The sequence below is a fragment of the Pan troglodytes genome, chromosome 8 (assembly GCF_028858775.2).
Source record: "Pan troglodytes isolate AG18354 chromosome 8, NHGRI_mPanTro3-v2.0_pri, whole genome shotgun sequence".
Taxonomy (NCBI): domain Eukaryota; kingdom Metazoa; phylum Chordata; class Mammalia; order Primates; family Hominidae; genus Pan; species Pan troglodytes.
In genome coordinates, this window is record NC_072406.2 from 84,608,669 (window position 1) to 84,633,667 (window position 24,999).

The 24,999-nt window shown below is 40.5% G+C and overlaps 1 protein-coding gene across 3 annotated transcripts in view; it reads right to left on the bottom strand.

Moving 5' to 3' along the window:
* MICU1 (mitochondrial calcium uptake 1) overlaps positions 1–24,999 on the bottom strand; it is a 258,934-nt gene that overhangs the window by 27,781 nt on the left and 206,154 nt on the right. For all 3 annotated transcript variants that reach the window (XM_009458672.5, XM_054659695.2, XM_016918531.4), the window contains one exon: positions 12,815–12,923. In XM_009458672.5, the coding sequence (XP_009456947.1) occupies positions 12,815–12,923 (109 nt within the window). The remainder of the gene's footprint in view (positions 1–12,814; positions 12,924–24,999) is intronic.

Here is a 24,999-nt window from a genome sequence, read left to right on the forward strand (position 1 = left end):
GCCACTACACTCCAGCCTGGGCAATAGAGTGAGACTCCATCTCAAAAATTTTTGTATTTTCAGTAGAGACAGGGTTTCACCTTGTTAGCCAGGATGGTCTCGATCTCCTGACCTTGTGATCTGCCCAATATGGTGAATCCCCATCTCTACTAAAAAATACAAAAATTGAGAGGGGCGTTCCAAGATGGCCAAATAGGAACAGCTCCGGTCTGCAGGTCCCAGTGTGATCGACACAGAAGATGGGTGATTTCTGCATTTACAATTGAAGTATCTGGTTCATCTCATTGGGACTGGTTGGACAGTGGGTGCAGCCCACGGAGAGTGAGTCGAAGCAGGGTGGGGCATCGCCTCACCTGGGAAGCACAAGGGGTCAGGGGATTTCTCTTTCCTAGCCAAGGGAAGCCATGACAGACTACCTGGAAAAATGGGACACTCCCACCCAAATACTGTGTTGTTCCCAAGGTCTTAGCAACCAGTAGGCAAGGTGATTCTCTCCTGTGCCTGGCTTGGAGGTTCCCATGCCCACGGAGCCTTGCTCACTGCTAGCGCAGCAGTCTGAGATTGATTTGCAAGACAGCAGCCTGGCTGGGGGAGGGGCATCTGCCATTGCTGAGGCTTGATTAGGTAAACAAAGCAGCTGGGAAGCTCAAACTGGGTGCAGCCCACCACAGCTCAACAGGCCTATAGCCTCTAGACTCCACCTCTATGGGCAGGGCATAGCTGAACAAAAGCCAGCAGAAATTTCTGCTGACTTAAATGTCCCTGTCTGACAGCTCTGAAGAGAGCAGTTGTTCTCCCAGGATGGCATCTGAGCTCTGAGAACAGACAGACTGCCTCCTCAAGTGGGTCCCTGACCCCTGTGTAGCCTAACTGGGAGACAACTCCCAGTAGGGGCCGACAGACACCTCATACAGGCGGCTGCCTCTCTGGGAGGACGCTTCCAGAGGAAGGATCAAGCAGCAATATTTGCTGTTCTGCAGCCTCCACTGGTGATACCCAGGCAAACAGGGTCTGGAGTGGACCTCCAGCAAACTCCAACAGACCTGCAGCTGAGGGACCTGACTGTTAGAAGGAAAACTAACAAACAGAAAGGAATAGCATCAACATCAACAAAAAGGACGTCCACACCAAAACCCCAGCTGTAGGTCACCAACATCAAAGACCAAAGGTAGATGAAACCACAAAGATGGGGAGAAACCAGAGCAGAAAAGCTGAAAATTCTAAAAATCAGAGTGCCTCTTCTCCTCCAAAGGATCGCAGCTCCTCGCCAGCAACGGAACAAAGCTAGACGGAGAATGACTTTGATGAGTTGACAGAAGTAGGCTTCAGAAGGTCAGTAATAACAAACTTCTCTGAGCTAAAGGATGTCCAAACCCATCGCGAGGAAGCTAAAAACCTTGAAAAAAGATTAGACGAATGGCTAATTAGAATAAACAGTGTAGAGAAGACCTTAAATAACCTGATGGAGCTGAAAACCATGGCATGAGAACTTCATGACGCATGCACAAGCTTTAATGGCTGATTCGATCAAGTGGAAGAAAGGGTATCAGTGATTGAAGATCAAATTAATGAAATAAAGCGAGAAGACAAGGTTAGAGAAAACAGAGTTAAAAGAAATGAACAAAGCCTCCAAGAAATATGGGACTATGTGCAAAGACCAAATCTACATTTGATTGATGTACCTGAAAGTGATGGGGAGAATGGAACAAAGCTGGAAAACACTCTTCAGGATATTATCCAGGAGAACTTCCCCAACCTAGCAAGGCAGGCCAACATTCAAATTCAGGAAATACAGAGAACACCACAAAGATACTCCTTGAGAAGAGCAACCCCAAGACACAGTTGTCAGATTCACCAAGGTTGAAATGAAGGAAAAAGTGTTAAGAGCAGCAGAGAGAAAGGTCGAGTTACCCACAAAGGGAAGCCCATCAGACTAACAGCAGATGTCTCAGCAGAAACCCTACAAGCCAGAAGAGAGTGGGAGCCAATATTCAACATTCTTAAAGAAAATAATTTTCAACCCAGAATTTCATATCCAGCCAAACTAAGCTTCATAAGTGAAGGAGAAATAAAATCCTTTACAAACAAGCAAATGCTGAGAGATTTTGTCACCACCAAGCCTGCCTTATTAGAGCTCCTGAAGGAAGCACTAAACATGGAAAGAAACAACCGATACCAGCCACTGCAAAAACAGGCCAAATTGCAAAGACCATCGATGCTATGAAGAAACTGCATCAATTAATGGGCAAAATAACCAGCGAACATCATAATGACAGAATCAAATTCACACATAGCAATATTAACCTTAAATGTAAATGGGCTAAATGCCCCAATTAAAAGATACAGACTGGCAAATTGGATAAAGAATCAAGATGCATCAGTGTGCTGTATTCAGGAGACCCATCTCATGTGCAAAGACACACATGGGCTCAAAATAAAGGGACGGAGGAAGATCTACCAAGGAAATGGAAAACAAAAAAAAGCAGTGGTTGCAACCCTAGTCTCTGATAAAACAGACTTTAAACCAACAAAGATAAAAAGAGACAAAGAAGGCCATTACATAATGGTAAAGGGATCAATTCAACAAGAAGAGCTAACTATCCTAAATATATATGCACCCAATACAGGAGCACCCAGATTCATAAAGCAAGTCCTTAGAGACCTACAAAGAGACCTGGACTCCCACACAATAATAACGGGAGACTTTAACACCCCACTGTCAATACTAGACAGATCAATGAGACAGAAGGTTAACAAGGATATCCAGGACCTGAACTCAGCTCTGCACCAAGTGGACCTAATAGACATCTACAGAACTCTCCACCCCAAATCAACAAAATATACATTCTTCTCAGCACCACATCACACTTATTCTAAAATTGACCACATAATTGGAAGTAAAGTACTCCTCAGCAAATGTAAAAGAACAGAAATCACAACAAACTGTCTCTCATTTGATTGACCACAGTGCAATCAAATTAGAACTCAGGATTAAGAAACTCACTCAAAACCACTCAACTACATGGAAACTGAACAACCTGCTCCTGAATGACTACTGGGTAAATAACAAAATGAAGGCAGAAATAAAGATGTTCTTTGAAACCAATGAGAACAAAGACACAGCATACCAGAATCTCTGGGACACATTTAAAGCAGTGTATAGAGGGAAATTTATAGCACTAAATGCCCTCAAGAGAAAGTAGGAAAAATCTAAAATTGATACGCTAACATCACAATTAAAAGAACTAGAGAAGCAAGAGCAAACAAATTCAAAAGCTAGCAGAAGGCAAGAAATAACTAAGATCAGAGCAGAACTGAAAGAGATAGAGACACAAAAAAAACCCTTCAAAAAATCAATGAATCTAGGAGCCGGTTTTTTGAAAAGATCAACAAAATTGATAGACAGCTAGCAAGACTAATAAAGAAGAAAAGAGAGAAGAATCAAATAGACACAGTAAAAAATGATAACGGGGATATACCACCGATCCCACAGAAATACAAACTACCATCAGAGAATACTACAAACACCTCTACACAAATAAACTAGAAAATCTAGAAGAAATGGATAAATTCCTGGACACATACACCCTCCCAAGACTAAACCAGGAAGAAGCTGAATCTCTGAATAGACCAATAACAGGCTCTGAAATTCAGGCAATAATTAACAGCCTACCAACCAAAAAAAAGTCCAGGACCAGACGGATTCACAGCCAAATTCTACCAGAGGTACAAAAAGGAGCTGGTACCATTCCTTCTGAAACTATTCCAATCAATAGAAAAAGAGGGAATCCTCCCTAACTCATTTTATGAGGCCAACATCACCCTGATACCAAAGCCTGGCAGAGACACAACAAAAAAAGAGAATTTTAGACCAATATCCCTGATGAACATCAATGGGAAAATCCTCAATAAAATACTGGCAAACCAAATCCAGCAGCACATCAAAAAGCTTATCCACCATGATCAAGTCAGCTTCATCCCTAGGATGCAAGGCTGGTTCAACATATGCAAACCATGTCCTTTGCAGGGACATGGATAAAGATGGAAACCATCATTCTGAGCAAACTATCACAAGGACAGAAAACCAAACACCGCATGTTCTCACTCATAGGTGGGAACTGAACAATGAGATCACTTGGACACAGGAAGGGGAACATCACACACTGGGGCCTGTTGCAGGGTCGGGGGCTGGGGGAGGGATAGCATTAGGAGATATACCTAATGTAAATGATGAGTTGATGGGTGCAGCAAACCACCATGGCACATATATACCTATGTCTCAAACCTGCACGTTGTGCACATGTACCCTAGAACTTGAAGTATAATAAATAAATAAATAAAATAAAATAAAAATACAAAAATTAGTCAGACATGTTGGCACGTGCCTGTAATCCCAGCTACTTGGGGAGCTGAGGCAGGAGAATCACATGCACCCAGGAGGCAGAGATTGCAGGGGGCTGAGATCGCGCCACTGTACTCCAGCCTGGGTGACAAAGCGAAACTCCATCTCAAAAAATAAAAAATAAGAATAAATTTGAGGCCGGGTGCAGTGGCTCACGCCTGTAATCCCAGCACTTTGGGAGACCAAGGCGGGCAGATCACTTGAGGTCAGGAGTTTGAGACCAGCCTGGCCAACATGGTAAAACCCCATCTCTACTAAAAATACAAAAATTAGCTGGGTGGTGGGTGCCTGTAGTCCCAGCTACTTGGGAGGCTGAGGCAGGAGAATCGCTTGAGCCCAGGAGGCTGAGGTTGCAGTGAGCTGAAACTGCGCCGCTGAACTCCGGCCTGGGCAACAAAGCAAAACTCCATCTCAAAACAAACAAACAAAAAGGAATAAATTGAACAAAAAGATTGACAGGCAGATTTTTCCCCCTTCCAACTCGGTACAAAATTAAATGTATGTATGTATTTACCAAAAATAAAACAAAACAAAAAACAAACCCCAAACATACATCTCAAAGCCACATGTATTTTTGGATGTCAGATATGGCTGTGCAATTTGTACCACTGCCTCTATTAGCAAGGATAATGAGACATGAACTATATGGAGACTACAAATCCCAGCAAAAGGCCTGAAGTCATTTGAAAGAAACATTTTTTCTTTCTTTTTTTTAATCACTAGGTTGCAATTTCCCTTTGCTAACACTACCCTGAATCATTCTATTTTGTACGCCCTATAATTTTAACACAGACAGTGATTCATCCTATATAATTGTTCTTTAATGAACTTTCGTTGTCTTTAGTTGGGCTTTTCAAAAAGAAGGTATGCAAAAATAAAGAGGAACTTATTAATTTTGTTTTTATAGTAAATGATGACTGGCCGGGCGTGGTGGCTCATGACTGTAATCCCAGCACTTTGGGAGGCTAAGGCAGGTGGATCACCTGAGATTAGGAATTTGAGACTAGCCTGGCCAACATGGTGAAACCCCAACTCTACTAAAAATACAAAAAGTAGCTGGGAGTGGTGGCAGGCACCTGTAATCCCAGCTACTTGGGAGGCTGGGGCAGGAGAATCGCTTGAACCCAGGAGGTGGAGGTTGCAGGGAGCCAAGATCGTGCCATTGCACTCCAACCTGCGCAACAAGAGCAAAACTCCATCTAAAAAATAAATAAATAAAGACTTCAAATCTTATATCTTTGGATTTGCAGATGCTGTCAAACTTTGTTTTGTGAAAGAGCAGTAAAACCAAAGCTATTCTAGAGAAATGATCTGGTGGTGCTACACACACACACACACACACACACACACACACCCTATATGATATCATTAACTTGTTTTTCAAAAGATTCTGCAAAGATCAGTGGAAATGCTATTATTATTATTATTATTATTATTATTATTATTATTATTAGAGATGAGGTCTTGCTAGGTTGCACAGACTGGCCTTAAACTACTCCTGGGCTCAAGAGATCCTCCTGCCTCAGCCTCCTGAGTAGCTGGGACTACAGGTGTGTGCCACTGAGCCCAGCTTGGAAGTACTAATTTAAACAAACAGACGCTATTTTAAGAAGTTATATGGATTAATAAAATGAAATAAAAGGCATTGAGATGAGAAAGGAAGAAGTAAAATGATCCCTATTTGCAGATGGAATGATCTTGTATTTTTTTCCTGGCTTTACTGAGGTGTAATTGACAAATACAAACTGTATATATTTAAAGTATACAATGTGATGTTTGGACATATGTATATACTGTGAAATAATTACCACAATCAAGCTAATTAAGACTTCCATCACTTCAGGCCAGGTGCGGTGGCTCACGCCTGTAATCCCAGCACTTTGGGAGGCTGAGTTGGGCAGATCACTTGAGGTCAGGAGTTTGAGACCTGCCTGGCCAACATGGCGAAATCTCATCTCTACTAAAAATACAAAAATTAGCCAGGTGTGGTGGCATGCGCCTATAGTCCCAGCTACTTGGGAGGCTGGGACAGGAGAATCGTTTGAACCTGGAAGGCGAAGGTTGCAGTAAGCAGACATTGTACCACTGCACTACAGCCTGGGCAACAGAGTGAGACCCTGTCTCAAAAAAACAAAAACGAAAACAAAACATTTCCATCACTTCACATAGTTACCTTTTTTATGTAGGTATATTGTAAGGAACACTTAAGATCTCAGCAAATTTCAAGTGTACAATAGGATTACTAATTATAGTCACCAGAGTGTAAACTAGCTCTCTAGAACTATTTCATCCTGCCTAACTGAAGCTTTGCACCCTTTGAACAAAATAACTCCCCATTTCCCTGCCTCCTGTAGCCCCTGGGGACCACCATTCTACTTTCTGCTTCTATGAGTTCAACTCCATTTAGATTCCATATATAAGTGAGAACCATGATCTTGTATTAGAAAATCTTAAGGAATCTGCTAAAAAAAAAATTGAATAAGCAAGATTGTTCTATATCTTCCCCAGCCCCCAGCAGGACAGGACCATCTGGCAATGAGCCTTCCCAGTGCCAGGGATGAAGAATGTCTATCAGTCTCATAAGCTGAGATTGATCAATGCTTCCATGGGAAGATTTCTGATAAAAAAAAAAAAAAGTGGCTGAATGAGAAAAGAAACATACTCAGAACAGCCTGAGGTATGTGAGGTGTGCACAATTTATCAAGCACAGAGACAGGAGTATGGGACTTCAGTCACAACCCTGTCCCCAATTCCATGGCCAGGCACAATTGTTTAAAGGTATTTTGTTCCTGACTAGCTGCCTTACCTGTTAGTTTCATGTTCCTGGAATCTGTGATACAAAGAACAATGTATACACAATCAATAGCTTATGTTATTTTAATGTAAATTCTTGGTAAGCAAATTAGAAACTATCTCTTCTTTTCCTTTAAAAACCCACTTGTAACTGCTGCTAATTGGAGTATATATTCAGGGCAACTTGAATCCATGCTACTGGGTTGCCGTCTTCAAACTTGGCCCAAATAAACTTTAGGTATATTAAAAAAAACAAAAAACAAAAAAACAAACAAAAAACAAAAACAAAAAATGATTGATAAAATCTTAGTGCTTTGGAGAGACTGAAAAATCAAACATTGTGGTCATCAACAGTGAAATAAACACATTTTTAGATAACCCAAAAAGTAAAAGAATTCACTGCTAGCAGATCTGCACTACAGGAAATGATAACGGAAGTTCGGCTGGGCGGCATGGTGGCTGATGCCTGTAATCTTAGCCACTGTGGGAGGCTGAGACAGGCAGATTGCTTGAGCCCAGGAATTCGAGACCAACCTGGGCAACATGGTGAAACTATCTATAAAAAATAAAAAAAATTTGCCAGGCGTGGTGGCATGAGCCTGTGGTCCCAGCTAACCAGGAGGCTGATGTGAGAGGATTGCTTGAGCCTTGGACATGGAGGCTGCAGTGAGCCAAGATGGCACCATTTTGAGCCGAGGTGCCTGTCTCATAAATAAACAAATAAAGAAGTTCTTCAGATTTATGGTAAGTGATACTACATAAAAACTTGAGCTGGGGCCGGGCGCGGTGGCTGACGCCTGTAATCCCAGCACTTTGGGAGGCCGAGGTGGGTGGATCATGAGGTCAGGAGTTCAAGACCACCCAGGCCAAGACGGTGACCCGGGTCACCATTAGCTGGGTGTGGTGGTGGGCGCCTGTAATCCCAGCTTTTGGGAGGCTGAGGCAGAGAACTGCTTGAATCCGGGAGGTGGGGGTTGCAGTGAGCTGAGATCGCGCCACTGCACTCCAGCCTTGGCGACAGAGAGAAACTCTGTCTCAAAAAAAAAAAAATTTTTTTTTAATTTGAATTTTTAAATTTTTTGTAGAGACAAAGTCTTGCTATGTTGCCCAGGCTGGCTTTGAACTCCTGGCCTCAAGTGATCCTCCTGCTTTGACCTACCAAAGTGCTGGGATTATAGGTGTAAGCCACCACATGCAGCTAAAACCAAAATATTTGGAAGTTAAACAATATACTTTTAAATAGTCCACAAATTTACCTAATAAACAGAAAATATTTTGAACAGGATGATGTAAAAAATATTACATACCAAAATTGTGTGTGTGTGTGTGTGTGTGTGTGTGTGTGTGTGTGTGTGTGTGTTTTGAGACGGAGTCTCGCTCTGTTGCCCAGGCTGGAGTGCAGTGGTGCGATCTCGGCTCACTGCAACCTCTGCCTCCTGGGTTCACGCCATTCTCCTGCCTCAGCCTCCCAAGTAGTTGGGACTACAGGCGCCCATCACCACACCCAGCTAATTTTTTGTATTTTTAGTAGAGACGGGGTTTCACTGTGTTAGCCAGGATGGTCTCGATCTCCTGACCTCGTGATCCGCCCACCTCAGCCTCCCAAAGTGCTGGGATTACAGGCGTGAGCCACCACACCTGGCAGTGTGTGTGTGTTTTATTTTTTGGTTACGTGTTTTTTGTTTGTTTGTTTTTTGGAGACACAGTCTTCCTCTGTCTCTCAAGCTGGAGTAGAGTGGTGAGATCTCAGCTCACTGTAACCTCTGCCTCCTGGGTTCTAGCAATTCTCCTGCCTCAGCCTCCCCAGTAGCTGGGATTACAGGTGCGTGCCACCATGCCTGACTAGTTTTTGTATTTTTAGTACAGATGGAGTTTCACCCTGTTGGCCAGGCTGGTCTTGAACTCCTGGCCTCAAGTGATCCACCCACCTTCCAAAGTGCTGGAATTACAGGCGTGAGCCACCACGCCCAGACTAAAGCAGTGTTTATAGGGAAATTTATAGCTTCACAAGCTTACCTTAGAAAAGGTAAGTAAGGTTTCATCTTAAGAAGCTTAGAAAAAGAAAAACAAAATAATATATACTGAAAATAAGTGAAGGAATAAGTAACAAAGGTATGAGCAGAAATCAACTCAATAGGCAACAAACCATAGAGAAAATTAACAAAGTCAAAAATTGGTTCTTTGAAAAGATTAACAAAATTGCTAAACCCCTAGGTAGACTAAGAAATATTTTTTTAAAAAAGAAAGAGAATTCATAATTTGCCAACAGTAGGAGTAAAAGGGGATTTCAGATTCTACAGACATCAAAGGGATAATAATGGAATATTATGAACAACTTCATGTCAATAAATTCAATAACATAGATGACATGGGCAAATTATTCAAAAATATAACCTAAAATTCACATAAAACACAAACCTTACATATTTACTTAAAAAATTAAATTATCAAAACCTTTTCAGAAAGAAATTGGCAAGTCCAGATAGTTTCACTGATGAATTCTATCAAATACAGCTCAGAAAGAAACAATACTCATCTTACAGAAACTTCTGAAAATAGAGAAGGAAAAATCCCTCATTTTATTTATTTACTTATTTAATTATTATTTTTGAGATGGAGTCTTGCTCTGCTACCCAGTCTGGAGTGCAGTGGCGTGATCTCAGCTCACTGCAACATCCATCTCCCGGGTTCAAGTGATTCTCCTGCCTCAGCCTCCCAAGTAGCTGGGACTACAGGCATGTGCCACCAAGCCCGGCTACTTTTTGTTATTTTTAGTTACAGATGGGGTTTCACCATGTTGGCGAGGCTGGTCTTGAACTCCTGATCTCAGGTGATCTGCCCGTCTCAGCCTCCTAAAGTGTTAGGATTACAGGCATGAGCCACCATGCCTGGCCTATTTAATTTAATTAATTAATTAATTTAGAGACAGAGTTTCGCTCTTGTCGCCCAGAATGGAGTGCAATGGCGCGATCTCGGCTCACTGCAACCTCCACCTCCCAGGTTCCAGTGATTCTCCTGCCTCAGCCTCCTGAGTAGCTGGGATTACAGACACCTACCACCATGCCCAGCTAATTTTTTGTATTTCTAGTAGAGACAGAGTTTTACCATGTTGGCCAGCCTGGTCTCGAACTCCTGACCTCAGGTGATCCACCTGCCTCGGCCTCCCAAAGTGCTGGGATAACAGGCGTGAGCCACTGTGCCCGGTCCCTAACTCATTTTATGAGGATAAAATACTCTGATATAAAACCCGAAAAGACATTACAAAAATAAAATAAAATTACAGACCAATATCTGTCAATATTTAACAAAATGTTAGGAAATCAAGTCTAGTAATACATTAGAAAAGCTAATACATCATTACAAATTAGGTTTATTTCAGGATAAGGAATAGTCAATGTCATCTACCATATTAAAAGAATAAAGCAGAAAAGCCATATGACCATTTCAATATATATAGAAAAAAATTTGACAAAATACAGGAGCCATTGATGACAAAAACCCTTTTCAAATAACAGAAAATAATTTTCTTAATCTGACAACGAGCAACTATGAAAAATCTAATCTAATATCCAATTTAATGGTACAATATTGAATACTTTTCTCTAAAGTTCAGAAAGAAGCCAAGGATGTCCACTCTCACCACTTCTATTCAATATTGTATTGGTGGGGTAAGCAAGTGCAATAAAGCAAGAAAAAAAAAGCCATAAATTTTTTTTTAAAAAAAGGAGATGAAACTATCTCTGTTTGAAGATGATAGGATTATTTACATAGAAAAACCTGAGGAATCTACAAAACAACTAGAAGAATAAGTGAATTTAGCAAAATTACAGAATATAAAGTTAATATATAAAAATCAGTTATATTTTAATATTAGCAGCAAACAATTAGAAAATAAAATAAAACCAATTCCATTTATAATGGGATCGAAAACCATAAAATACTTAAGCACAAATTTTAAAAATATATGTGCAAGACCTGTATTAATAAAACTATAAGACCACTGCTGAGAGAAAATGAGACCTTATAAAATGGGGAGATATATTATGCTCGTGAATTATAAGATGCTATATTACACTAAGGTGTTGATTCTTCCCAAATTGATCTACATACTCAATGTTACTGTAATCACAATTCCACTTCTTTTGGCATAGAAAGTGACAAGCTGATTCTAAAATTTATATGGAAATACAAATGACCTAGAATATCCAAAGTAATCTTGAAAAAGAAGACCAAGTTGGCAGCATTTACAATAGCTGACATTTCAGGACTTTCATATATGTTCATATACTCCTTATTTAAAAAAAAAAAAAGAGAGATGGGGTCTCACTATGTTGCCCAGGCTGGTCTCAAACTCCTGGGCTCAAGCAATCCTGCACAATCTTGGCTCACTGCAACCTCTGCCTCCCAGATTCAAGCAATTCTCCTGCCTCAGCCTTCCGAGTAGCTGGGACTACAGGCATACACCACCACGCCTGGCTAATTTTTGCAATTTTAGTAGAGATGGAGTTTCGCCATGTTGACCAGGCTGGTCTCAAACTCCTGACCTCAGGTGATCTACCTGCCTCAGCCTCCCAAAGTGTTGGGATTACAGGCATGAACCACCATGCCTGACTATATTCATACAATGGGTTACTACTCATCATAAAAAAGGATTAAACTACTGACACACAACGGAGATGGATCTCAAAAACATTGAGTGAAACCTTAGACGAGTGTACATTTATATAATTCCAATGTATGAAGTTCTAGAAAAAGCAAAATTAATCTATGGTGGAAAAATATACAGTACAAAGGTTGCCTCTTGGTGAGTGGGGGCAAAAACTGTGAAGGGGACTGAAAGAACTTTAAATGAATCTTGAACTTTAGTTAATATTCATACTGAACTAATTGGGAGTGAAGTATACTTACGTCTGCAACTTACTTTGAACATGTCAAATAAGATCAATGATTACTTAGAGAGATGAAAATATGCATAGTCATACGATCAAGCAAATATAGCAAAATGTCAGTTGAGCTGAATATGTGGATGTTATTTAAATAATTATTTCAACTGTGCTGAATGTTTAAAAATTTTCATAATGAAATGTTGAGGGAAAAATTGTGCTTTCAATTCCTCCGTGCTCTCACGTTGCTTGTACAAACTGTAACTGAATTTCTATGAAGTAAGCCAAAGGAGCGGGGTGTTATTCTCAGAGTCATATTGTCTTAAAAAAAGTCTTAATATAAGAAATAAACTAAAGCATTCCTTCTCATCAAAGACGCAACTTAAGTTGTATAGTGACTTTAGCTTCACATTGTATATATAATGACTCTGGCTCAGATAGGGGAAGTTCTGCAGCTTCATGCCCTGTGCCTCAGCTTAGATGCTTATTTTCAAGGTTAGTCATTTAAAGATAGGCACCTGCCCAGACTACGGCCTTAGCACAAGAAAATATATTCACTGAACTTGGCATCTCAGGGTGAAATGCAAGGCTCATACAATGTCAACAAATCAAAACACCATTCATTTCAAGGATGCCAAGAAAAACTTATCTTTTACTGTTCAGGAGGGGCAGTCACCTAAGAGATTACAGATCCAATGTTCATACCTTCAAAAAAACACTTTTTGAGTTTCGTTACCTTTATCAAGAGATGCTCCAGCCATATGGTAAAAACTCAATGCAGTGTCCACATCATTAATGTTCTTTAGGAAAGTAAAGAAGTTCTCCACCTCCTGAAATGTCAGACCCTGAAAGAGGAGAGACAGCAAGGTAAGGCAGGACCTGTAACAAAAAGCAGCACGATATGCATAGGCAGTGATTCACATCTGCAAATCAGAAATTCATGCTCATGTCTAGAACAGAAACTGAATACATTAGTCAAGGAATATCAAATTCATAAATAGCAGGGGAATAAAACTCTTGAATTCTACCCTGAGAAAGGCAAACTGGCTAGTTGCTTCCCTCTCACACGTAAAATCTGAGAAAGCTTACAGTGATGGCTGAATATCTTAATGAAAATATTTCTTCTTTTTTTTTTGAGATGGAGTTTCACTCTGTCACCCAGGCTGGAGCGTAATGGCATGATCTCGGCTCACTGCAACCTCCGCCTCCTACGTTCAAGCAATTCTCCTGCCTCAGCCTCCTGAGTAGCTAGGATTACAGGTGCACACCACCACGCCCGGTTAATTTTTGTATTTTTAGTAGAAACAGAGTTTCATCATGTTGGCCAGACTGGCCTTGAACTCCTGACCTCAAGTGATTCACCTGCCTCAGCCTCCCAACGTGCTGGGATTACAGGTCTGAGCCACTACACCTGGCCTAATGAAAATATTTCTAACTGTGCTCTCCAATTAGACACACTATCAATGATGACACTTCCTAATTGGGCTATAGCTACTTGACTTGTTATACATCTTAAGAAGTAAAATCAGAGTCAGGACTTCCAGTTTAACAGTCTGCTCACAGGCCAGCTGAGCTTTTTGAGGCTTAAGCGAATTGAAGAATCACCAAAGTCAGTGATATACAGGGGAACAATGTTGGTATTTAGCAAAACCCAAGTAATGGGGAAGCCGTTGATTATCTCAATTTAAAAGCTACTCACAAAGTAATTTGCCACTTAACTTTAATCTAATGAAATTCTGTGAATGAAGATTTTTTTTCAAAAACGGTTTAAAGATTTGCTGATCTCTAATTCCACTTTCTATGATGCATCGAGAAAAAGTCGTTATAGAAATAGGGGCTACTGGGAATTCCTTTATAGGGAGGAAGATTTGTCCTATTTGCCTTTTCCCCGCTTCCCACACATCATGCTGTGATGGAAATAAATGCAGTTTCTAAGAAGGGAAAACACTGGGAAATGTCCTAGATATCCCAGACACTGATGTTAATGCCTTTTAATGAAGCATCAGGTCCTTAAAGAGCTGCAGATGTAGACTGGCTTCTACTTAGTGCTGCTCCTCCTGCAATTTTCATTTTCCCAAACTACAGAGCCCAGGAACTCACATCAGGAACTCAGTAATAAGGAAATCCTAATACAATCTACAGTTCTTTCCTGGTACTCTCCAAACTGGGTCAATTGTATGTTTCTCACCTTATCAAACTGAAAGCTAAAAGACTGTATTAGGCTGGGTGCAGTGACTCATGCCTGTAATCCCAGCACTTTGGGAGGCCAAGGCAGGAGGATCACTTGAGCTCAGTGACCAGCCTGGGCAACATGGCGAAACCTCATCTCTACAAAAAATATTTAAAAAGTTAGCCGAGTGTGGTGGCATGTGCCTATAGTACCAGCTATTTGGGAGGCTGAGGTGGGAGGATCACTTGAGCCTGGGAGGCAGAGGTTGCAGGGAGCTGAGATCATGCCACAGCACTCCAGCCTGGGTGACAGGGCTAGACGCTGTCTCAAAAACAAAACACAACAAAAAAGACTGTATGATTATATCACATGATCTTTTATAATTTTTTTCCTTAGAATCATAGAACTTAAAAAACTTTATTGTGGAATATGATGACTATATAGAAAGGTGCATAAAATATAAATGTACAACTTATCAAACTCTTGCAAAGTGAACACCCACAGAACCTTCATTTAGGTCAAGGAACAGACTATTATCAGCATCTCAGAAGCCTCCTCTCTCCCCACAACATGTCCCTTCCTAATCATAAACTCCAGCCCCTGCCCAACCCCTACTGACAATAACCACTATTCTGACTTTTAGGGAATTCATTTCCTTGCTTTTTTTTAAAAATAGCATTTTTATATGTAAATAGCATACTTACAAAAACCGTTGCTTAATTTTATCTGTTGTGGAACAGTAGAAATGGAATCATGCAGTAGGCATTCTGTTATATATGGCTTCTCTCTTTAAGATTTGTTCATGTTTTTGTGTGTATCTGTAGTTCATTCATTTTTATTGCTATAAAGTATTTCATTGTGTGAATATACCACAATTTGTTTATCCATTTTATTTGGGCTGTTTCCAATTTTTGGCAATTATGAACAGTGATGCATCTGTACTTAGCATTTATTCAAACATTTATAGAGTACTAGCCAGGCACGGTGGCTCACGCCTGTAATCCCAGCACTTTGGGTGGCCGAGGCGGGCAGATCACCTGAGGTCAAGAGTTCGAGACCAGCCTGACTAACACGGAGAAACCCCGTCTCTACTAAAAATACAAAAATATTAGCCAGGCATGCTGGCACATGCCTGCAATCCCAGCTACTTGGGAGGCTGAGGCAGGAGAATCTCTTGAGCCTGGGAGGCAGAGGTTGCAGTGAGCTGAGATCACGCCACTGCACTCCAGTCTGGGCAACAAGAGGGAAACTCTGTCTCAAAACAAAACAAAACAACCAAAAAACAAAAAACAAACATTTATAGAGTACCTACTATGTACCAAGTGTTGTAATTTTTGGTAGTGGACTGGAAGGCCTATATTATATGCTTTTTCCCTAATTTGAGGTCAGTCTCTTGGCTTTGCCTTAGAGCACCCAGAGTTAGGTCTCATTATGCATACCATAGTATGCTATTTAATGTAGGCACTAGCTAGAATCAAATTTAGAAGAGAATCCCATAGGATTAGAAGTACAGGTTGTACAATATCATTGCTTGTGGATGGACACACTAATAATCTTCCTTTCCCTGCCATCAAAAGACACATAAAGGTGGAGGCAACCCAACAGTCTACTGATGGATGAATGGATAAACAAAATGTGGCATATACACACAATGGAATATTGTTTAGCTTTTAAAAGGAAGAAGATTCTGACACAAGCTACAGGATGATGACCCTCGAAGACATTATGCCAAGTGAAATAAACTAGCCACAAAAGGACAAAAGATAATACTATATGACTGCACTTAAATGAGGTACTGAGAGTAGTCAAAGATGGTGGTTGTCAGGAGCTGGGAGGAGGAGAATGAGGAGCTATTATTTAATGGTAAGGAGTTCCGGTTTGGGAAGGTGAACGGGTTCTGGAAATAGATGTGTATTTTACCACACACAACACACATACACACATAACATGCTAAAGCTCTTTTACTTTTCTTTTTTTTTTTTTTGAGACGGAGTCTCGCTCTATCGCCCAGGCTGGAGTGCAGTGGCGCGATCTCGGCTCACTGCAAGTTCCGCCTCCCGGGTTCACGCCATTCCCCTACCTCAGCCTCCCGGGTAGCTGGGACTACAGGCGCCCACCACTGCACCCGGCTAATTTTTTGTATTTTTTTTTAGTAGAGATGGGGTTTCACCGTGTTAGCCAGGATGGTCTCGATCTCCTGACCTCGTGATCCACCCATCTCGGCCTCCCAAAGTGCTGGGATTACAGTTACTTTTCTTATTAAGGTATAAAATCCTGTAGGAGTTAGAGAGTTAGGGGACTAAGTTATTGAAAGGGTATTTGAGGCTAAAAGGTTAACATAAAATTCCTAAAACAGTTAGGGCATGGTAGAGGAAATGTGTCCCACTCTGATGATAAACAACCTCTAAAGTTTGTTAGTTTCTAACTAACACTCTGAAACATCAAATACTACAGCTCAAGACCAGAGTGCTTATGCTGAGAATTATCTGAGGACAGAGAGAGAACAATCTAAACTGAATGGCTATTCATTTGGTGATTCAGAAAAACAGTGGGCTGCAAATCACATTATATAACTATTAAATCTAAATATACATCACTATACTTTTATCACAAAGATATAATAAAAAATTTTATTGAGCACTTACTAATCACTTAGCATTATGCCAAGAACAGTGAGGGAAATTGTATTGGACACAGGCCTTGATTTTATGGAGCTTACTATTTAGATAGGCCTCCTTAAAGTGAAGATGATGTCAGTCACAAAATTCTTATTTTTTTGGTAACTACTATGGTAAAAATCCAGAGGGCTATTAGAAAAAAGCTAGAGTAAGATGATAACATGAGCTTTGTGGCTGGAAAGATGGAAAGAGAAAGGATATACTTATTGCAAATTGAGTTGTTTGGACAAGAAGGCTACAACTTATGAAACAATCTATTGGCAGGTGACTAGAACTGCAGACATAATAATCAAAAGGAACTGTCTCTTAGAGGAGTTACTGTGACTAATTGTTCAACAAACTGGTTATCTATCTATCTTTGGAAAGATGGACTTATATAAACCGGGCTCTAGGTGACTATAAAAAGAAGATAAGATTAATGATAGTTTGTAGACAACAGTGATTATTTCTTTAGGATGTTGAAAAATGAATTTAACATTAGGAAGTTGTTAAGCAAGTGAATAGAATTGTCTTTCAAAACTAAAAGCAGGGCCAGGTGTGGTGGCTCATGCCTGTAATCCCAGCACTTTGGGAGGTCGAGGCGGGTCGATCACCTGAGGTCAGGAGTTCGGGACCAGCCTGGCCAAACATGGTGAAACCCCGTCTCTACTAAAAATACAAAATTATCTGGGCATGGTGGCGCATGCCTGTAATCCCAGCTACTCAGGAGGCCGAGGCAGGGGAATTGCTTGAACCTGGGAGGCAAAGGTTGCAGTGAGCCAAGATTGCGCCATTGCACTCCAGCCTGGGCGACAAGAGCAAAACTCTGTCTCCAGAAAAAAAAAAAAAAAAAGCAGTGGATAAAACTTTTAGAAGAAAACACAGGAGAGGCTGAGCACAGTGCACAGTGGCTCATGCCTGTAATCCCAGCACTTTGGGAGGCCAAGGCGGGCAGATCACTTGAGCCCAGAAGTTTGAGACCAGCCTGGCCAACATGGCGAAACCCTGTCTCTACTAAAAATACAGAAATTAGCCAGGCATGGTGGCATGTGCTTGTAATCCCAGCTACTCGGGAGGCTGAGGAATGAGAATTGCATGAATCCAGGAGGTGGAGGTTGTAGTGAGCCGAGATCGTGCCACTGCACTCCAGCCTGGGCAGCAGTGAAACTCTGTCTCAAAAAAAGACAAAAAACAAAAACAAAAACAAAACAAAACAAAACAAAACCACATAGGAGCAAATCTTCATGACCTTGACTAAGGCAAGAGTTCTTAGATGACACCCAAAGCACAATCCATAAAGGAAAAAAAACTGATTGGTTAGACTTCATCAAAATTTTAAAAATTTGTGCTTCAAAATAATGAGAAAATAGAAAAATCACAAGCTAGGAGAAAATGCTTGAAAATCATATAGTTGGTAACGGACTTGAATCCAGGTCGGGTGCAGTGGCTCACACCTGTAATGCCAGCACTTTGGGACACCAAGGCGGGTGGATCACCTGAGGTTGGATGTTCGAGACCAGCCTGACTAATATGGTGAAAACCCATCTTTACTAAAAGTACAAAAATTAGCCAGGCTGTGGTGGTGGGCACCTGTAATCCCAGCAACTCAGGAGGCTGAGGCAGGAGAACTGCTTGAACCTGGGAGGCAGAGGTTCAAGTGAGCTGAGATTGTGCCACTGCACTCCAGCCTGGGCGACAGAGGGAGACCCTGTCTCAAAAATAAAAAAAAAAAGGACTTGTATCCAGAATTATATAAACAACTATTATAACTCAATATATGGGAAGACCAACAAGCTGATTTAAAAAAAGATTTGAATAGACAGTTTACCAAACAAGACAAGTGAATGGCTAATAAGTACATGAAACAATGCTTAGCATCATTAGGAAAATACAAATTAAAATCACAATGATATACCACTACACACCTATTGGAATGACTGTAATAAAGAAGACAGACAATAACAGGTGTTGATGAGGGTGTGGAGAAACTGGAACTCTCGTATATTCACATGGAGATGTGAAATGGTTCCACCACTTTGGAAAACGGTTTAGCAGTTCCTCAAAACATTAAATTTACCATACAACCCAGCTATTTCACTCCTAGGAATCTTCAACAAAAATGAAAACACAGGTCTGCAGGAGGACTTGTATGCAATGTTCACAGCAACATTATTCCTAATAGCCCAAAACTGGAAACAATCCAAATGTGAATGGATAAATAAAATTTAGTATATCCAAGCAATAAAATACTATTTACTCTTCTGCAATAGAAAATAATAAACTATTAATATAAGCATCTACATAAAAATGTAATGTAGTAAATAAAATACTATTTACTCTTCTGCAATAGAAAATAATAAACTATTAATATAAGCATCTACATAAAAATATTGTGCTAAGTAAAAGAAGCCAGACACAAAAGACTACCTTATTATTGTATTTATATGAAATGTCCAGTAAATGCAAGTCTATAGAGACTGAAAGCTGTTTTATAGTTGCCTGGGGCTAGGGTAGAAATGAGGATTGACTGAAAGCTAGCAGGAGGGATCTTTTTGGGGTGATGGAAATGTTCTAAAACTGAATGGCAGTAATAATTGCATAACTGCAAATTTACTAAAATTCACTAAAATTACTAAAAATCACTGAATTGTACAGTTAAAATGGATAACTTATGGTATATAAATTATACCTCAAAAAAAGTTGTTTAAAAATATGAAGCAGTCAGAGTAGATGAGACAAGGAAAATGTAGCTTCCTTTGGAGTCAGCTGTAAAGTGAGATATCTAATGCTGACAGGCCATGATGAGTGCAAACACTGTAATGGATGATTCCCTCTTCCTGCCTTTTAATCAGTCACAGCAAATCCGTCTACCAGAAGCCAATCTAATTGCCCAAGTTCTGTCTATGGCCCACTGAAAAAAACAGTCTTCTTCCTTCCTTATATCCCATGCCTCTCACCATTCTTGTCATGTATCCTCTGCTCAATCTCCTGCTTAGTTTTTTTTTTTTTTTTTTTTGAGACAGAGTCTCACTCTGTTGCTTAGGCTGGAGTGCAATGGAGCAATCTTGGCTCACTGCAACCTTCGCCTTCCGAGTTCAAGCAATTCTCTTGCCTTAGCTTCCCAAGTAGCTGGGATTACAGACACCTGTCACCATGGCCGGCTAATTTTTTGTATTTTTGTAGAGATGTGCTTTCGCCATGTTGGCCAGGCTGGTCTTGAACTCCTGACCTCAGGTGATCCAACTACCTTGGCCTCCCAAAGTGCTGGGATTACAGGCGTGAGTCACTGTGCCCAGCCTCTCCTGCTTAGTTTTAAAACAATTTTAATTAATATTTTTATACCAGGTACAAAGCAATTCTTTCTGAACACTGTGCTACATGTGGCCCATGTTACCTATTTCTTGGGTACCTTTCAGAGGTATTACTATGCCTGTCTTGCTCTGATAAAGCATCTTCCTATTGCAAACCCCAGACTTCTCTTCAACTGTTGCCTGGCAGCAGGGGAAATTATACCATTTCTGTTACTTACATTTCCACAGGTATCTAATCTTTCTGAAACATCACTTTCTTCATATCTTTATCCCTTCCGCTCACAACATGTCCATGATTTCCTACTGTCAATTAGATAAACCTCCAAACTTTTTAGCCTGGGATTTACGGTCTTCCACCATCTGCTTCCATAACTTAACCTTTCTAGCTATCTTCCTAAGAATCTTAGGCTGGCATCTGGCAACACTGGTTTTGTTTCCCTAAAAACTTGTGCTTATTTAAACCATGGAGAATAAGGAGTGGCAACAAACAGGATGATTAGTAAGAAGGCTATGGACTCTGGAATAAGAATAAAGCTTTGAACCCTGGTGCCGCCTTCCTAAGACATTGTTGATCTCAGGTTAATAACTAAGGCTCAGAGGACTATTTTTCATCTGAAAAATGATAATTCTACCTAGTATCTACCAAGCAGGTAGATACACAAGATATGTAAAATGTCTAGTACACAGAAAGTACTCAGTAAGTGGTAGATATGAGTCCTTAGTAATTTGGCAGGCTCATTACTACAGAACTAGTGATAATGAATTTATTCTACTAAGCTCTGAAGTAGGTTCTCTTCTCTGGAATGTGTAGGATCTTGAGGGATAGGGAATAGGGGAAAAGTTGATGTAAATGAAATTCATTGTGGGGAAAAAACAGGAAAATAATAGAGGGAAAACTCATAAAACTAAATCTCCTATAGTAATGCACAGCTTAGTACTCCTTTGGGGGAAGTACAGGTTTCAAAGCTAATTAGTAACAACAACAACAACAAAAAGTAGAGTTCTAGTCTTTTTAGTTTTATGGCCACATTTCACACGCTATACTACATAGTGACTGGTGGGCACCTAATATTTGGAGTTAATGAGTTTTCAAGGGGTATGCTAGCAATTTCTAGAATCTGATATTCCACAGATGACTAATGTGGTTCAAATATCTGAGAATAAGTGAAAAAGGAGAGCTCGCATATATTATCCACAGATGATATGAAAACTCAACAATCTAATAGTTTTATTAGAACTGTTTGATAAGTACTAACTGCTTAATGGCTAGTAGCAGAATTAATAAGCAATCATACACACAGAAGGCTGTTGGGGATAGGGCTACGACAGGAAACACTTAGCAAAAGCAAATGTCTTTATAAGCTTCTGCTTGTCAAAATCCTACTCCATGTTTAAGGCCAAGTTCGAATTGTACTTCCTCTAAGAAATCTTACTCGGTCTCTTCAGCTGGCTCTAATCTTCCTCCTTAGTGCTTCAAAAAGATCTCATACCTTTAATAGAGTACTCAACACATTTATCATTGCATTTCATAAGCATTTACCGCCACCATACAGAGGACATGCAAAGATGAATAAGGCACTGCTCTCAAGAAGCTCAAAGCTAAGTGAGTTACCTTGCTTTATATTTGTTTAAAATCTGTTTCGTTCCAGTAGGAATGCTAAGTTCTATGAGGCAGACACTGGTGTGCTCACTACTGCATTCCCAGTATTTAGAAGACTGCTTGGCACATAGTGGCTGCTCGATAAATATTGAATGTAAATGTGAATATAGAATTACAGAGTTCTTTGCATACATATTTTTCTCTTACTAGACTATTACAGACTTAAGAAATATATATAGTTGTGCTGGGTGTGGTGGCTCACGCCTGTAATCCCAGCACTTTGGGAGGCCAAGGCGGGTGGATCACGAGGTCAGGAGATCGAGACCATCCTGGCTGACATGGTGAAACCCTGTCTCTACTAAAAACACAAAAAAATTAGCCAGGCGTGGCAGTGGGCACCTGTAGCCCCAGCTACTCAGGAGGCTGAGGCAGGAGAATGGCATGAACCCAGGAGGCGGAGCTTGCAGTGAGCCGAGATCAGGCCACTGCACTCCAGCCTAGAGAACAGAGCGAGACTCCGTCTCGGAAAAAAAAAAAAAAAAAAAAAAAAGAAATATAGTTGTAAGGATAAGGGATGGTCTTTTTCACAGCACCTGGCTTAGTGTCTTGCACACAGCAATGTCTGCCATTGAACTGAGTTATAATTTTCAATTTCATCCTTAAGAAGTTACTAGTTAGTAGCTTCTGCATTCATAAACATAGAGGATCACCACTGTGAATTACATTTATGAAGTCTCAGAAAACTCTTTGTTAAATAAAAACATGGTGGTTTTTCAGAGCATCAATAGAGTAATTTTTGTCAAGCATGGCAGGTTCCCCAGTTCTTCAAACTATTACTTAGGGATAAAACAGCTAGAGACACTGATGGAGCATTGCATCTCTTGGGCAGTGGCTCATAAGCCTAGCTGCACATTAGATTTACCTGGGGACCCTTTGTATTAGTCCGTTCTTATGCTGTTAATAAAGACATACCTGAGACCGGGTAATTTACAAAGGAAAGAGGTTTAATTGATTCAGTTTTGCAGGGCTAGGGACACCTCAGGAAACTTACAGTCATGGCAGAAGGGGAAGCAAACATCCTTCTTCGCATGGCAGCAGGAAGAAGAATGAGTGCCTGGTGCAGGGGGAAGCCTTTTATGAAACCATCAGATCTCATGAGAACTAACTCATTGTCATGAGAACAGGATGGGGGAAACTGCCCCATGATTCAATTATCTCCACCTGTTCCCTCCCAGGACATATGGGGATTATGGGAACTACAATTCAACATGAGATCTGGGTGGGGACACAGCCAAACCATATCACCCTTTAAGAAACACTTCTGGAATTTCTCATGCAGAGGGTTAAGAAAACCCCAGAACACTGATGCCTGGACCCACCTACTGAGCCTCTGATTTAATTGATTTGAAGAGGGCCCAAACAACCACATTCCTTAAAAATTCCTCAAGTGATCCTATAGTAGAGAAGCACTGCTTTACAGGAAGAGTATGATTAGGAGAAACAGCACTTTCTTATGGAAAAGACAAGATCTGGAATAGGAAGCCTTGGATTTTAGACCAGACTCTGAATGGGTTATTAACTTCTCTTTCTGTCTCTATATTCTCAAAAACACAGTATCTAACAAGGCTGTTAGAAAGGAAGAGAAAAATGGCTGTGAAACATTGCATGGTCATTAATTTATATGCAAAAATTTAATACCACCACTAGGACCTTCAATCTCTTAGGTCTTGTTTGATACCTTGATACAGAACCTCACACAGAAACTGATTAATGTCAGCCAAATGAAAACTTACATTTTCATGTTAACAAATCCAAAATGGAATAAAAGAAGCAATTAGAAAGCAGATGGTGATTCCCCTTTTATAGGAAATGGTCCTAGAGAGATGGACTCGTAACCTTAGGAGCAAAGGCCCTTCCTTGACACTCACTTTAGTTAATTGCTATGTTCACAAACTATTTAATCAACATGAGAGGACAATCAATCTTAATCTCGTTGCTAACACAGGCTAGAAATTCTGGGCCAAAAGTAATTTAACACCGCAGATTTTCATCATCTGACAAAATTTGTTCTTTCATTTTAGAGCTCTTTTGCAAGGTCTTCAGATCCTAAATTAACTCCTGCCAATGCTCAAATACTCTATTCCTTCAAGGGAGATGCCTCCAATGCCCCTTATTGCTTTTAAGTGTAAACTCATAATGAAATATGAATTCACCTATCATGATAGATAATTAAAGTCAAATCAATATCTGGACCAACCTTTAAAAATAAGCATGGTCTAAATAAACGAGCATGTCTGAATGTAAACACTATTCTTCCAGCATAGGGGTAAAAAATCCACCTATACATTCGTAATCAGTTTTTTGAAATTACGATTTCCAACAGATATGAGCTAAGTATTGGGGAGTGTAGAAGTGCTCTATGGGAGATAAATGTTTTTTCTCTGTTACTTTCCATTAATGATGAGTCTTCCCCACAGCCAAGAGAACACCTGCTGTGGGAAAAGGCTGGACTGAGTTCAGAGAAGCTGACACTTCCTCTCAGAGCCAGCCTGCCCTCATTTGCAGCCCACAGCCTGGTTCAGAGGTCCTTCCAACTTTTCAATATCCAAGACAAGGAGGAAAAAGTCTGGCTGATAAGAAGGGTTTTCCACCAAGTTAGGACAATGCTATGCATGCAACATTTCTTGCACAAAGACTAACTAGGAAAACTGGGACAAGCACTAGCAATCCTCTATCTTATTTTCAATTATTGAATCTTTAAAGCTAGAAGGGCCCTTACAGCAAGCATCTAGGATAAGCCTCTCAATTCATGAGGCCAGTAAGGTTAAGTGATTTGTCTAATGACTATGGGAACCTCTGAGGCAGAAGTTAGTCTCAAGTCTTCCATCTTCATGCCTACCATGCCACACTATCTTGGTGATATGGTTTGGCTGTGTCCCCACCCAAATCTCGAATTGTAGCTCCCATAATGCACATGTGTCGTGGAAGGGACCTGGTGAAAGGTAATTGAATCATGAGGGTAGGTCTTTAATGTGCTGTTCTTTTGATAGTAAGTCTCACAAGATCTGATGGTTTTACAAAAAGGAGTTCCCCTGCACATGCTCTCTTTCTTGCCTGCCACAACGTAAGACGTGTCTTTTCCTTTTTTTTTAAGACGGAGTTTCGCTCTTGTTGCCCAGGCTG